Source organism: Eschrichtius robustus, chromosome 7 (assembly GCF_028021215.1).
Source record: "Eschrichtius robustus isolate mEscRob2 chromosome 7, mEscRob2.pri, whole genome shotgun sequence".
Classification (NCBI taxonomy): Eukaryota; Metazoa; Chordata; class Mammalia; order Artiodactyla; family Eschrichtiidae; genus Eschrichtius; species Eschrichtius robustus.
Genome location: NC_090830.1, coordinates 103,280,930 through 103,295,703, shown reverse-complemented (window position 1 = coordinate 103,295,703; position 14,774 = coordinate 103,280,930). Strand labels below are relative to the sequence as shown.

General features: G+C 43.6%; 1 protein-coding gene across 3 annotated transcripts in view; it reads left to right on the top strand.

Annotated features, from left to right (window-relative positions):
* Positions 1-1,004: 1,004 nt before the first annotated feature.
* HTR7 (5-hydroxytryptamine receptor 7) overlaps positions 1,005-14,774 on the top strand; it is a 93,185-nt gene continuing 79,415 nt past the window's right edge. For all 3 annotated transcript variants that reach the window (XM_068548966.1, XM_068548967.1, XM_068548965.1), the window contains exon 1: positions 1,005-1,844. In XM_068548966.1, coding sequence (XP_068405067.1) covers positions 1,300-1,844 — 545 coding nt within the window. In that variant the 5' untranslated portion in view covers positions 1,005-1,299. The remainder of the gene's footprint in view (positions 1,845-14,774) is intronic.

The window sequence follows — 14,774 nt, the reverse complement described above, 5'->3', positions numbered from 1 at the left end:
AAAATCTTTAAACAAAATGGAGTGAAATAAGTCTCACAAATAATAAAAATCAGCCACTCTGACAGGGTTTCCATACCAAGGCGATTTTAGGCAATAGGCATTAATTAAATCAACATACACATCCAGGATTCTGCAGAACATTTATAACCGGTCATTTCTTCTCTTATGTGCAAGATTTCCAGAATGCCATGGGAGAATTAACCCTCATTTTAATATATTAGGCACTGAAGTCTGAATGTAAAAGCAGCCAAGGTCTATTTTTAGAGCTGAGAGGCCTGTTTCTAGACGCCTGGAGGGTTGGTCACAATGGGTTTAAGCCCTCTGGAGGTCCCTTCCCCAGAGCCCCCATCTCCTCCTAGGTGTCAGGACCCGGGAGTCCCTCCCTCTCCCTTTTCTCCTTCTTCTGAGCTCCCACCCCCACCCCCATTCAGCCGCTTCTCTTTTTCCATCTTCGCTTTCTCCCATCAGTGGTCAAAATAGGAAACGGAAGTATGTTTGTTGCTTGGTGGAGTGCTAAGAAAGGTTTATTTTAAATTAAGATTAAAAAAAAAAAATCCCTCCCCGGGTTCTTCATTTTGCAATGAGTCCGAGCGTCCGCGGGCTCCCTAGTCCTTCCCCCCCACCAAACTGTCGTTCACTAGTGAGGAGGTTCGGGTCTGTCGGAGGGAGTGTGAGCCTCCTGCGGAAAGATTGCCGGGCAAAGCGGCTCGGGATCCCGGGAGGCACGTGGAGCACCGCCCCCCGCCCAGTGCCGGGGGGCGCCGGAGAGATGGCGGTCCCTGCGCAGCCGGGAAAACCCGTCCGGGAGCCCGGGGCGCGCGGGCAGCGGCCGGACGCGGCGGCGGCGCTGGCGGGGGGGACGCGGCGCGGTTGCCGCAGGGGAGCGGCGGCGGCGGGCGCGAGGGGCGGGGCGCTCTCCGCAACTTCTGCCGCTGCCTCCCGGGCGCTCTCAGCCGAGCCACTCGGCGGCTGAAGGCTGCGAGCGGTGCGAGCGGTGCGGTGCGGCCAGCCGAGCCCGGCCCGCCGGCCCGCGATCCCGCGCGTCTCGGGGGTCCGTCGGGTGCTGGAGGCGCCTCCCGCAGGGAGACCCCGGGTGGCCGCGCTCCCGCGTCATCCGCTGCTGTTGGGGGACCGGGACGTGCGGGGCCGCAAGGCCGAGCCGGGGCGCCCCCCAGCGGACTGCACGGGCCCCATGGCTGGGCCGAGCGGAGCGGAACCGACGAGGTGAAGCCCCCGGGCCGGCAGCCGGAGCGCGTGGCGGGGGCGCCGGCTCCATGGGCAGCGACGCACAGCGGCACGATGATGGACGTTAACAGCAGCGGCCGCCCGGACCTCTACGGGCACCTCCGCTCTTTCCTCCTGCCAGAGGTGGGACGCGGGCTGCCCGACCTGAGCCCCGACGGCGCCGGCCCGGTCGCGGGCTCCTGGGCGCCGCACCTGCTGCACGGGGTCCCTGAGGTGACGGCCAGCCCCGTGCCCACCTGGGACGCACACCCGGACAATGCCTCCGGCTGCGGGGAGCAGATCAACTACGGCAAAGCCGAGAAAGTTGTGATCGGCTCCATCCTGACGCTCATCACGCTGCTGACGATCGCCGGCAACTGCCTGGTGGTGATCTCGGTGTGCTTCGTCAAGAAGCTCCGCCAGCCCTCCAACTACCTGATCGTGTCCCTGGCGCTGGCCGACCTCTCGGTGGCCGTGGCGGTCATGCCCTTCGTCAGCGTCACCGACCTTATCGGGGGCAAGTGGATCTTTGGCCACTTCTTCTGCAACGTCTTTATCGCCATGGACGTCATGTGCTGCACGGCCTCGATCATGACCCTGTGCGTGATCAGCATCGACAGGTAAGGGCCGGGCCGCCCCGTCCCGGGGTCCGCCTGGGGATGTGCTGGCAGCTCAGCCCCGCACACTTGCCTTTCCTGGTCGGATAAACCAGACTCCCCTGCGGGAGGAAGGGCTGCGCTTAAAACACCCCCCCCCCCCCCCCACACATCAACCCGACACCAACCAAACAACTTCAGTTACAGCGTAGCCTATATACACCTTTAAAAGAAGGGCTCGAAATGTTCTGGTTTACAGTAGTGAGAATTTTAAGACCGAAGTTAAGAGTATTTTAAGCGTTAGCAGTTCCACCAGGGGGTCCCTTGGCTTGGTTTTCAGAAGGGAGGGATTTGATCCTCTCTGAGCCTGACAAACCCTTGCTGTGAGCCTGAAAGAATCAGTTCTTACTTTAAGAAATCAGCAGGAGAAAAGCCACCTTGCTTTCCTGATTGTACGAGCTACTTCTCAGGCCAATAAAAAGACCTAGAATGGTCCCAAAATTGGGGGGGTCTACATGTTTTAACGTTGCACCTCTATGATTGCTGATTCTGAGTCACATGCTTTTGGAAGTCTGGTTTTACTGTCTGGCAAGGCTGTCTGTATCCTACAGGGTTACTGGAGCCTTATTCCCTGTCTGAATGGTTGGTTCTAGCATTTCATCATATCCCTTGGGAATCTTCTCTTGAGAACTCCCCCACTGGAGTAATTGAAACAGAGGCTGACCGTCTGTCAGGGATGCTGGGGGGAAAAAATTCCTGTCTTGGATGTCAGATTGGAATAGGAGACCTGCAAGGTTTCTTCAGACTCTAAGATTACAAGATTCTGCAGTGGAGCTAGTCGTTGGTCCTAGAAATATCGTGTAGTTGACAACTTGAAGTATGGTCCTAATGCTCTGGTAACAGAACAACTCTTTGCTTCTCTGGAGACTGAAATAGTAAACCTTAATATTCACAGTTGGAATTTGCTAGTGTTTTAAAACCAGCACAGGCTGGTATCCTGTTGTGTTTAATGATACAGAGAAACAGTTGCTTATTTTCTTAGTGGACCTACAGAACCTTTAAATGTGTAGACCTTCCAGCAAAGGATGGTGTAGCACAAAACTGAGGTTTTCCTCCTTTCCTTCCTGTAAACACTGCTATATTGTGTGTGTGGGTTTTTTTGTTTTGTTTTTTTAATATTTAACATGTTGTGCCGTTTTACTGCTTGGCCAGGGTTTATAGTTACTGAAGGAAGGGGATATTTTCAGGGAAGAAAAATACATTGTATTTGCATTTAGTTAAAGATCTATATTATTTTAAAAAATTGATCCTGCCATTTTGTATATTATGTTAGGAGCTTCTAATAGCAAACAAGGAATTATTTTTAAGAGTAGAGCATGAACTGCATATGTGAGAATATTAGCTCCAAACTTGACAGCTGAAGTTCTGAATGACTGTAGTTAAGCATGACCACAGATATGCATTTACAGTCTGGCTGTGGCAACAGGAACTGGGAGCGTGCACTCAATATACATAGTAAGTATATGCTTGAATTATAAGCGTAAAAACCCGACTGTTCATCCAACAAAAACGGTGCTTCTTGCATGAATGGAGTCCTTTTAAACGGAACTTAGTGTAATAAAGCGAGTAACAATTTCTGCTGCAAGTAATGCATTTATAAGCTTTTTTCATTTCATGATTGATAAATGATAAACAAACAGCACAGTGTGCTAATTTGTCTCCTAGGATGACCAGGTTTGGGTGGGACCGCGCTGAGATTCCTGTACATGAGCTAAAGGTTTTCTCTGCTCGTGATGCACGTGTGACTTAGCAGCAGCAGGAACGTCTCCAATACAGAGATGAGGTTAATCCTTTCTTTTTTTTTAACATCTTTATTGGAGTATAATTGCTTTACAATGGTGTGTTAGTTTCTGCTGTATCACAGAGTGAAACAGCTATACATATACATGTGTCCCCATATCCCCTCCCTCTTGCATCTCCCTCCCACCCTCCCTATCCCACCCCTCTAGGTGGTCACAAAACACCGAGCTGATGTCCCTGTGCTATGCAGCTGCTTCCCACTAGCTATCTGTTTTACATTTGGTAGTGTATATATGTCCATGCCACTCTCTCACTTCATTCCAGTCCCAGCTTACGCTTCCCCCTCCCCGTGTCCTCAAGTCCATTCTCTACGTCTGCGTCTTTATTCCTATCCGCTCCTAGGTTCTTCAGAACCTTTTTTTTTCTTTAGATTCCATATATGTGTGTTAGCATATGGTATTTATTTTTCTCTTTCTGACTTACTTCACTCTGTATGACAGACGGTAGGTCCATCCACCTTGACAAGAGCTTCTAATTTCTTTGCCAACTATATCCTTATGATTGTCACAAATTGTGTTAACATAAGGATAAAGATTCTGTCTCTTAACTTTTTATGAGAATTGCCCCATTGGTGAATTCTACTTAACAGTTATTTTAGAAGATGAACATGTCATTTATTTAGATAAACTGAAGAATTTATAGCATCGGAAGACACAGATTGCCTTTCTTCCAAGAACACACAGAACTAAAAATGAGAAAAAGGAAAATGCATTTGTTATCGGTTGATTGATAAGGTGCATTATTTCTATTTTTTCTTCAGTTCCATTGTGGAATATGGCCAACGATATAAAAATGTGCTAAGAAAATATGAAAAAGATTTAATCTTCATTCATTCATTTATCCATTCTCTCTTGGGTACCTAATATGTGTTATGCCATGCTTCGTGCAGCATAAGCAAAGATGAATAATAATATTCTGAGCCCATGGTATGTTACAAGAAGTTGGTTACCTGTTGGGCATTTAACCTGTCTAAAATGGAACCTTTGATTTTTCTTAACCCCTCCCCACCATGCTGGGATGCTTTTCCAGCCTTTTCCAATGGAATTTCGTGCCCTTCTTCTTCACAGGCTTCAACACTCTGATCCCCACCCTTTATAGATAATGACCCATGATCACTGAAAAAGTAGCAGCCATTGGATGGAAACTACTTTGTCTTTCCACCACCAAACGAGTTTTCCTGCTTCTCTACCCTTTTTATTTCCTTCCAGTTAAAAAACAAGAAGATATGGTGTCCCAGCAAAGACCAAACCACCTGCACTTCACATCCTGTTCCCTCTCACATTCTAGAGGACTTGGTTTTTCCTTTGGGTCCTCATCTCTTCTTTGTCTTCAGTGTTGACTCTCAACAGGGTCAAGCTTGATGTTCCATTTTTAAGAACTCCTTCTTTGGCTTCACTCTTCCCTCCAGTTACTGCTCCACTTCACAGTTAAGCTGCTCAAAGAACTGTGACCACAGCCTGACTTTATTTCCTTACTCCTCAGATAGGTGAGTTTGACCCTCACCAGGTCTGCTGTAATACTTTAACTGGCCTTCCTGATTCCACTTCTGTCCAGTCCTCGTCCATTGCCTATGAAGAAGCTAGAATGATCTATTTTATTTTTTAAATGGTTTTAAGTGAGATAACATTTCCCTATAGTGAAATGCACAGATATTAAATGTACATTTTGATGAGTTTTGACAAATGTATGTACCCATGTAACCAACACTCCAAATAAGATATAGAATATTCTGTCATCCCGGAAAGTTTCCTTGTGCCCTTTTCAGAGTGATCTTTAAAAAATAGAAATCAAATTATCTTTTATATACAGTTTAAAAACATGCAAAACAGTTCTATATATTGTTTAGGTGAACTTATATAAGGAGTCAAAGTATAAAATAGTGCAGAGGAATGGTGAGCACCAAATTCATGAGAGTAGTTATCTCTGGTGGAGTGGGTGGAGGTGTAATCAGGGAGTAACATACATATCAATGATATCGGTCATGCTTTGTTTCTTAATCTTGATGCTTGATACAGTCTTGTTATCCTGCATATAACTTTCTGTACTTATGAAATATACTTTTAGAACGTTTTTTGGAAATACATATAGAAAAGTGAGCAATCCTAAATGTAGAGCTTGATGCATTTCCACGAAGTGAACCCTTGGAGGTAATCTGCAGCTAGATCAAGAAATTGAACATCACCTACCTCCCAGAGGTCCTCTCTTGCTCTTCTCCAGTTTCTAATACTCCCAAAGATAACCATTGTCCTGACTGTTAGCATCATAGATTAGTTTTTCTTGGACAAAACCTCATAAAATGGCATCATATAGTGTGTACTCTTACATCTGGCATCTTTTGCTCAATAATAATGTCTGCTGTGCGATTCATCCATAGTTTTTAGCCTGTCAGTGTTTTATTCATTTTTTTTGCTGATTAGTATTCCATTTAATTTGCTTATCAGTTCACCTGTAGATGGACATTTGCATTGTTTCCATTTTCTATATATCACTAACAGTGCTTCTATAAATATTTATTTATAAGTCATCCTGTGTACATATTGTCATTCCTTTTGGGTAAATATAACACTGGATAATAAGGTACCTTATTGTATTTTAATTCTATATACCCCCCTCACATCTTTTGTGTTATTGTCATGCATTTTAATCTACCTATTTTAAAAACCTATTAGATATTATCTTTATTGTTATTTTAAGCAATCAGTATTCATTCTTACTTACCCACATGTTTACCTTTTCCATTGCTCTTTATTTTTTCCTATATTATCATGCCTTCATCTGGGATCATTTTCTTATGCCCGTTAGACTTTCATTAGCATTTTTTAAAGTGAGGGTTTGCTGGTGACAGATCCTCTCAGTTTTTACTTATCTAAAAATGTCTTAATTTTACTATCATTTTGAATAATATTTTCTCTAAGTATGGAATTCTATGTTTGAGTTTTTGTTCAGCACTTTAAAACATTATTCCATTGTCTTCAGGCTTCCATTATTTCTGTTGAAACATTAGTCATTTATCAACAGTGTTATTACTTCTTTGAAGATAATGTATCTTTTTTCCTCTGGCTGCTTTCAGGATTTTCTTTTTGTCTTTAGTTTTTATGCATTTTTCTGTGATGTCCCTAGGTTTGGCATTATTGGTTATTTTCTGTTGTTTATTTGCTGTCAACCCTGCTGAGGTTCTTAGTAACTTTGTATTTGTGTATTGATATCTCTAATCAGTTTGCTAGTGTCTCTTTAAATACTTTTACTGTCCTATTCTTTCTTCTTCTACGTTTTCAAAGTTACATAATTTAGATTGTTTTACTTTATCACACATGTATCTTACACTCTTTTCTTTCTTTTCCATTTTATATTTTTCTCTGTTCTTCAGCTTTGAAGAATTTTGACCTACCTTCCAATTTATTAATCATCTCTCCCACTCTGTTTAATATGTTGTTTGGTCTTATCTATTGAGTTCTTAATTTTAGAGTACTAGAAATTATATTTGGTCTTTATTTTTTATTTTTTTGCATTTGATCCTTTTTATTGATTCTAACTCTCTGGTGAAATTCTTTGCCTTTTCACTGAATTTCTCCAACTTGTTATTATACTTCTGAGCATATTAATCATAGTTAGACTCTTTTCTACCAACTCTAATATCTGAATCACTTGTGGTTTCTTTGTGTGTGATCTCTCCCCCCCGACCCAACCCCCAGCTCTGGGTTTTGGCTTTGTGTCTTGGCATGCTTAATAAACTTTAATTGTATACTCAACATTTTGTATGAAAAACTGTGGATGTTGTATATGATGTTATTCTACTCCAGAGAAAATAGCTTCTAGGCAGGCATATTGGGGCACTGATTATTGTAATCCAGTTAGGGACTTAGCTGACTGTAGGCTTTGTTTTAGTTTTGATAAAGCTGTGTCTGCCAGTGGCCAATGCCTCTTTCTAGGGTGTAGCTTTCTTGGAACTTCAGCTAAGAGCATAGGGGGTTCTCAATGACTTCCCCCCCTGGTTAGTTCAGAACTCTGTTTTTTTCTCTCCTTAGCAGTGTGAGACTATCACAACTCTCACTGAAAGTTTTTTTGGGAGCTTTCTCCTTGGCTTCTTAGCCTCCTGCCCTGCACAGCTTCAGAATTCAGCAAATGTCTTGAGAGGAATACCAGCCAAGTGTTGGGCATAGTTTTCTGTTCCTTCCTTCTTATTTGGATCTTGGCATCTCAGGTCTCTAATTTTTGTTTTTCTTTCCTCAAGAGACTACCAAAATTTCTTCTGGTATTTTTGCCTCTTAATAGCATTTCTGTTGAGGCTCTTTGCCTGGATCCTCAGCTCCTTACCCCTCACCTAGTTTAGGCAAATGTCCCAAGGGAAAGAGTGGCTGCAGAATTTTGGCTCATCTTTTTGTGGTTCTCTCATTTCTAGGATTTTGTCCCCTCAACTCCTGGTTTTCTCAAAAACTCTGTTATGCCTTTAAGCAGGTGAGAAGCATTAGTCTGAAACATTAAGCAACCCCATCATAGGTAGAAGTGGATGTGTGCCTGAAAGATTTTAAATGTATGCAGATATAGAAATATAATGATGTAAATTTTGTGCTTAAAACCCTTCATTGGCTTTTCATTTCACTAGGAATACAATTCAAAGTCTTTGGCACACCTACAAGGTCCCTGATTTGTTCCTCCCTTACTTCCCAACAACATTTTGTACTGTGTTTCACCTTGCTTTCCATAGTATAGTCATACTGACCTTTTTCAGTTTCTCCAGCATGCCAAATTCTTCCTGCATCAGGCCTATTCCATGCAAACCCACCAACTAATATATTTGCAATACTATGATTTCATGTCTGGAGTTCTGTTCCCTAATACATGTTTTTTGATCCCAACTTGGATAGCTTAAAAGTGTTTAACCCTCTAAGATGGCAACAGTTAAAATGTCTGAAAAGTACCAAATATTGGCAAGGATGTAGAGCAGAGGGAACTTTCGTACGTTACTAGTGGGACTGTGAATTGGTGAACTACTTTGAAAATAATTTGCCGTTATCATGTAGTGTTGGTGATACATGCACACTATGATTCTGGGATTCTGTTATTTTACCACTAGGTATATGTCAGAGAGACTCTTGTCACCAAAAGTCTTGTACAAGAATATTTACAATATCCACAAATTTGAAACTCCCAAACTTGAAATAATATATAAGTGTATCCGTAGTAGAATGGATAAATCAGTTGTGGAACATGCACAGAATAGAATACTATTGAGTAGTGGTTATCAAACTTGAGCATGCATCAGAACTATCTGGAGGACTTATTAAAACACAGATGACTGGGCCCCATTCCAAGAGTTTCTGGTTCAGTAAGTCTGGGGTGGAGCCCAATTATTTGCATTTAAACAAATTCCCCAATCATTCTGATGCTCCTGGTTTTGGGACCTTACTTAGAAAACTGTTGCTATACAGCAGTGAAAATTGTTGCAGTAAAATGAATCTCACAAAGTAATTTAAACAATTTTTTATTATAAAAATTTTGAAACTTATTTAAGAGTCAAGAGTATAGTATAAAGAGCCTAATCCATCCATCGCCTAGCTTCAACAGTGATGAATTTATGACCACCGTATTCAAAGTATACTTTGCAACTCCTCCTTCCTCACAGTATTTTAACTCAGATGGCAGACGTCATGTAGTTTCACCCATAAATTCTTTGGGGCCACAAACATAATGCTGAGCAGAAGTGGAGTCCAGAAGAACACATGATTCCATTCATATAAAAATGAAAGAAACAGCATTGTTTAGAGGCATACATAAGTGTAAATATCGTAAAGAAAAGGAAGGAAGTATACATCATGAGAACAAGGATAGTAGTTAATTACTTCTAGGTGGGAAGGAGGGGTGTTGTGATCAGAGAGGTGTGCTTTTGAGGTGGTGTAATGTTTTATCTCTTGCCTGTAGAGGTAGTTACATGAGGGTTCACTTTACAAATTACTATTAAAATATTCATGTATATTTTAGGCACTTTCCTACATATGTATTTTGTTTTACATTAAAGGGACAGAAGTATTTATTTGATGACATCTTGTGAGGTGTATATGGATTTACATCAGATGTATGGTTAATCTGAGCAGATACAGTTATTGTTTTTTTTTTTTTTTTAAATATTTTATTTATTTATTTATGGCTGTGTTGGGTCTTCGTTTCTGTGTGAGGGCTTTCTCCAGTTGCGGCAAGTGGGGGCCATTCTTCATCGCGGTGCGCGGGCCTCTCACTATCGCGGCCTTTCTTGTTGCGGAGCACAGGCTCCAGACGCGCAGGCTCAGTAATTGTGGCTCACGGGCCCAGTCGCTCCGCGGCATGTGGGATCTTCCCAGACCAGGGCTCGAACCCGTGTCCCCTGCATTGGCAGGCAGATTCTCAACCACTGCGCCACCAGGGAAGCCCCAGTTATTGTTTTAATGCTATCAGCATCCATTAGTTTTTAGCCTCATGTTTGCGGGCAGGGGTCATTTTTGGGTTGTCCACAGTTACAGGAACTCCTCTGGCTAATTTGCAAGAGCCATAATTTTTTGTTCTGACTGGTGTCTGGCTGAAGCCTTGCTTCCTCGCCAGGTACTATGACTCATTTGCTTCGATGATCTGAGTTCTGCTCTTGGCTTTAATTCTGCTGTGATCAGCAGTGCAGGGTGCATTCTGGTTTCCCTGGATCCCCTTTCTCTTTGAAGGAAGTCATTCTTGCTCATCTCTGAAATTAATTTTCAGCTTGTATATACACTTTAAGAGTTGATAGAATCCTCTTCTTTTTGTCTTTTTCTCCATCTTGTCGCCTGGCCTTCATCTTGGTCAAGACAGACAACCAGAGCCACACTTGGGAAGGAGGAGCAGTGCCCTGGGAGGGTAGCCAGGATTCTGGAGGATTGCGGACTCCACAGGATTGCGGGACTCTGACTTCTTACTGACAGATGAACAGATGCCATCATGTTGTCTGTCATAACTGCTAAACCTAAGTGCCAGTTTCTTATGTGCTTATCTTTCACACCATTGTCCATATACACTTCCTAAAACATCATTGTGAGGTGTCACTGTGTCATTCTCCTTTAGGAATAACAACTACCATTTTTGAGGGTCTTTTGTGCTACATAAGTTTCTAGAGATTCACATAATATCTCATTTAATCTTCACAACACCTTTGTAAGGGTATTTATTGAGGCCTGTGCTGTCATTGAGGTCGGCTGGCCAAAGGTATAGGAGACAGAGTGTGAACATTTTTTTTTTATAAAGACTTTATTTTTTAATACAAGCCCAATACAATTATTTATTTATTTTTATTTTTGGCTGTGTTGGGTCTTCGTTTCTGTGCGAGGGCTTTCTCTAGTTGCAGAGAGCGGGGGCCACTCTTCATTGCGGTGCGCGGGCCTCTCACTGTCGCGGCCTCTCTTGTTGCGGAGCACGGACTCCAGACGCGCAGGCTCAGTAGCTGTGGCTCATGGGCCTAGTTGCTCCGCTGCATGTGGGATCCTCCCAGACCAGGGCTCGAACCCGTGTCCCCTGCACTGGCAGGCAGATTCTCAACCACTGCGCCAGGGAAGCCCCATTTTAAATCCCATTCTGTAGATGAGGAAGCTGAGGAAGCACACACACTGCATGTGGCAGGAACACCATCTGAATCAAAAGCCCATATGTGTTCCTCTACATCATTGTAGCCATTGTCTGCTATATAAAGAGAACATTGTTAAGATAGCATTCAAGGCCTCTTGTGACTTGACCCCAGCCTCCTTTATAGCCTCAGTCTGACTAATCCCATCATACGCATCCTCCCTTTTAACAGGATGTCAGAACAGAACTCATGTTCTTACCCCCGCAAACTTGTTCCTCTTCCAAGGTTCCCATCCCAATAAATGGCATCAGGCTGCACCCATTTGCTTTGCTAAACATTTAGGTATCGCTTTTGAAGCTTTCCACCCAGCCCCCCACTGTCACCAGTGCATCACCAAGCCCTGCTCACTGTCCCTTCACTTTTCTTCTCCCCCGTCCCAGCGCCAGAAACTCAAGCCAAGCCTCTGCCATCTTTCACTTGGACCATGCGAAGTAACCTCCCAGCGCTTTCCGTGTATCTACCCTTGCTGCACATTAATGCAGAGTGTGTAACCTGAGCTGCACATTAGAATCACCTGGGCAATGCTCGGAGCCCATCTCTAGAGATCCTGATGTAATTGGTCTGGGTGGGCCTTGGCGTCAGTATCTTTGAAAATATCCCCCAGGTGATTCCAATGTGTATTCAGCCAGAGGGAGAAGCCCTGAGTGAGCGTGATCTTGTAAAAATGCAAATGCGATTTTATCCGTGGTTCCCAAAGTTACTTGCACATTAGCATCACCTAGGAATCTTCAAAAAATTCCAAAGCCCATACCCAGGCCGTACACAAACCCAACTGATGCACAGTCTCCGGGGGTGAGACTCATGCATTATATTCTGGAAGCTCCCTAGGTTAACCCAATGTGCAGACAGGTCTGGGCACTGCTGAATTATGCTGTTCTCCTCTTCAGACTCTTTAATGGGTTAATGAGTTCCCCTGCTCTTGGGATAAGATCCTAAAATTTTAATATGATTTAAAAGATTTTATAATCTGACTTCTGCCTATCTCACTAGATCAGGGGTTGGCAATTTTTTTCCATAAAGAGCTAGATAGTAAATATTTTAGGCTTGTGTGCCATATAGTCTCTGTCGCAGCTACCCAATTCTGCCACTGTAGTGTGAAAGCAGCTATAGACAATATGTAAATGTACGGGCATGGCTGTGTTCCAGTAAAACTTTATTTATGGCTACTGTAATTTGAATTTCATAAGATTTTCACAATGTTATTAAATATTAGTCTTTTTTATTTTTTTCAACTATTTAAAAATATGAAAACATTCTTAGCTGGTGTGTGTGGGGAGGCTATACAAAACCAGGAAGGGACCAGATTTAACCCTGCTGGAGTTTGCCGACTTCTGCCAAAGATTCCGTTCAAGTCAATTCAGTTCTCTAACTATCGTGTAGATCATCTCTCTTCCTCCCCTGCCCCTCTTCCCACCCCACCCCCAACCCCCATATTCTGGCAACTCTGAGCTTCTTTCCATTCCTTGACATTTTGCAATTCAGGGACTTTACAAGTCTTTTTATTGCCTACTCCCCACCCCACCCCCCTGACACACTTATGTGCCGCTTGGGCTGATTAATTCTTATCACTCTTCAGACAGGTCCTTGACTAGATGTTACTGCCTCATGGAAGCATTCCGAGAACCCCCAGACTATCTTAGACAGTCGTATAACTCCCTGCATTTTTTCTTTCTTGCGCTCACCTCAATTTGTAATTACCGGTTTGTGAAATTAACTGTAATGGATTCATGATTTGTGGGGTCATCCATACAGCAAGCATGGTAGGACCAGGGTCTCTCTTGTTCGAGACTGAATCCCCAGCCCCCAGCCTAGTACTTGGCACATAGTAGGTGTTCAGTTAATCCGTGTGGATTGACTGAGGAAGGAAGAGAGGGAAGGTGGGTGCCTCTGATTCCCAAATGTCTGGCCTTGCCTTCTTATTCTCCACTTTCTTATGAAATATTCTTCTTGGTGAAGTTTTTTTGGGAAGCCAAATTAGAGTCAGGAGATTGTATAATGAAACAGAAGCAGCGTGGAGGCAGTGGGACAGTCCCAAGGGGTCATCCCATCAAGGCATAGTAGGCTGGTGAGCCACTTTCTGCTCTCCACGTGTGTGCGGAACACTGACATAAACAAGGCCGTAGTGATGCAAAAGATTTAGCAGCTTAGAGCCAGGAGTCAGCTCTTTATTATAATCATTGCTGTGCCATGAAGCAGGGTGAAAAGGCAGGCAAAATGAAGCAAAAATCCCAGATCCTTTTCGTTTCAATGAACAAAACATATTTCGACCAAGCTCATGCATCCCAGAAGGAAAGCCATAGGTGTCAGGCATGAAGGAGATACCCAAATAGGGAAGCACAGTAACTGACAGTCGCAATATCATTTATTGAGCACGTACTATGTGCCGGGCCCAGTGCCACGGGATTTATGTGATGCATCTCATTTCATCCCCATGACCACTCTGTGGTTACTCTCATCCCTGCTACCCCTGCAGGATGAGGAAAGGGAGGCTGAGAGAGGTTAAGTAATTTGCCTAAGAGCACACAGGAGGAAAGCAGTGAATCTTGCTTGGCTGAGGGAAGGTCTGACTCCAGCTCAGAGGGGTGTTGGCTTTGTGAACATCATCTCTGAACCATGTCAAGTGATAAGTGTTTTCTCCTGCTGTTCAGACAGGACAGTGATGATGTTAATAGTAATTATTATTATATTCGTATCAGTCCGTAGTCTCTTATCTAATATCCTTGGGGCCAGATGTGTTTTGGCACATTTTTCTCTAGTGTTGATCCATGGTATCTCCCACTCCAGTCCATCTGTTAGCTTTGGGGTTATGGTTAAGGTGAGGTCACTATGGACTATTAAGATCCACATCTTCATAGTTTTAAGTTAGATGAGCAGGAGGCCCTAACAAAGAGGCCAAGTGTGTATACGTGTGTGTGTGTGTGAGAGAGAGAGAGAGAAGAGGGGTGGAGAGAGGGTTAGGTAGGTGGTGGGGATATGGATGGAGAGAGAGAGAAAGAGAGGGAGGGGAGGTGAGAGGGAGAGAGGGGATACATGGGCGAGCAAGCTAGAGGAGATGGTGGGGGTGAGATTTATTTACTAAGCAAACCCTTGTTGTTTGCCTACTGGGTATTGAAGTACTGTGGGGATACAAAGCTGAATAAAGACACAGCCTCGTCCTCAAGAGGTTATCTAGTTGAGCATAAATTAAGATTATTTTATTCACATACCAGAAAATTTGGACCTTTAAAAAGTTAGGTTGCACATATTGCTTTGCAGTCAATCCCTGTGCGATATGACCTTTCTTGAAAGAGTTTATGAGTCATTTAGCTTCTGGTTGCAAACAGTTGGCTAGTTTGAGCACTTCCATCAATAAAACCCCCAGTACTCTATGGTCTGTTTTTGAACAGCCTTTCTGTGCCTGGAGAATTCTTGTTAAGGACTGCTGCAAAACGAGGACTGCTAGGTCAGAACTAAGCGCTCATGCTTCTGATGTTGCC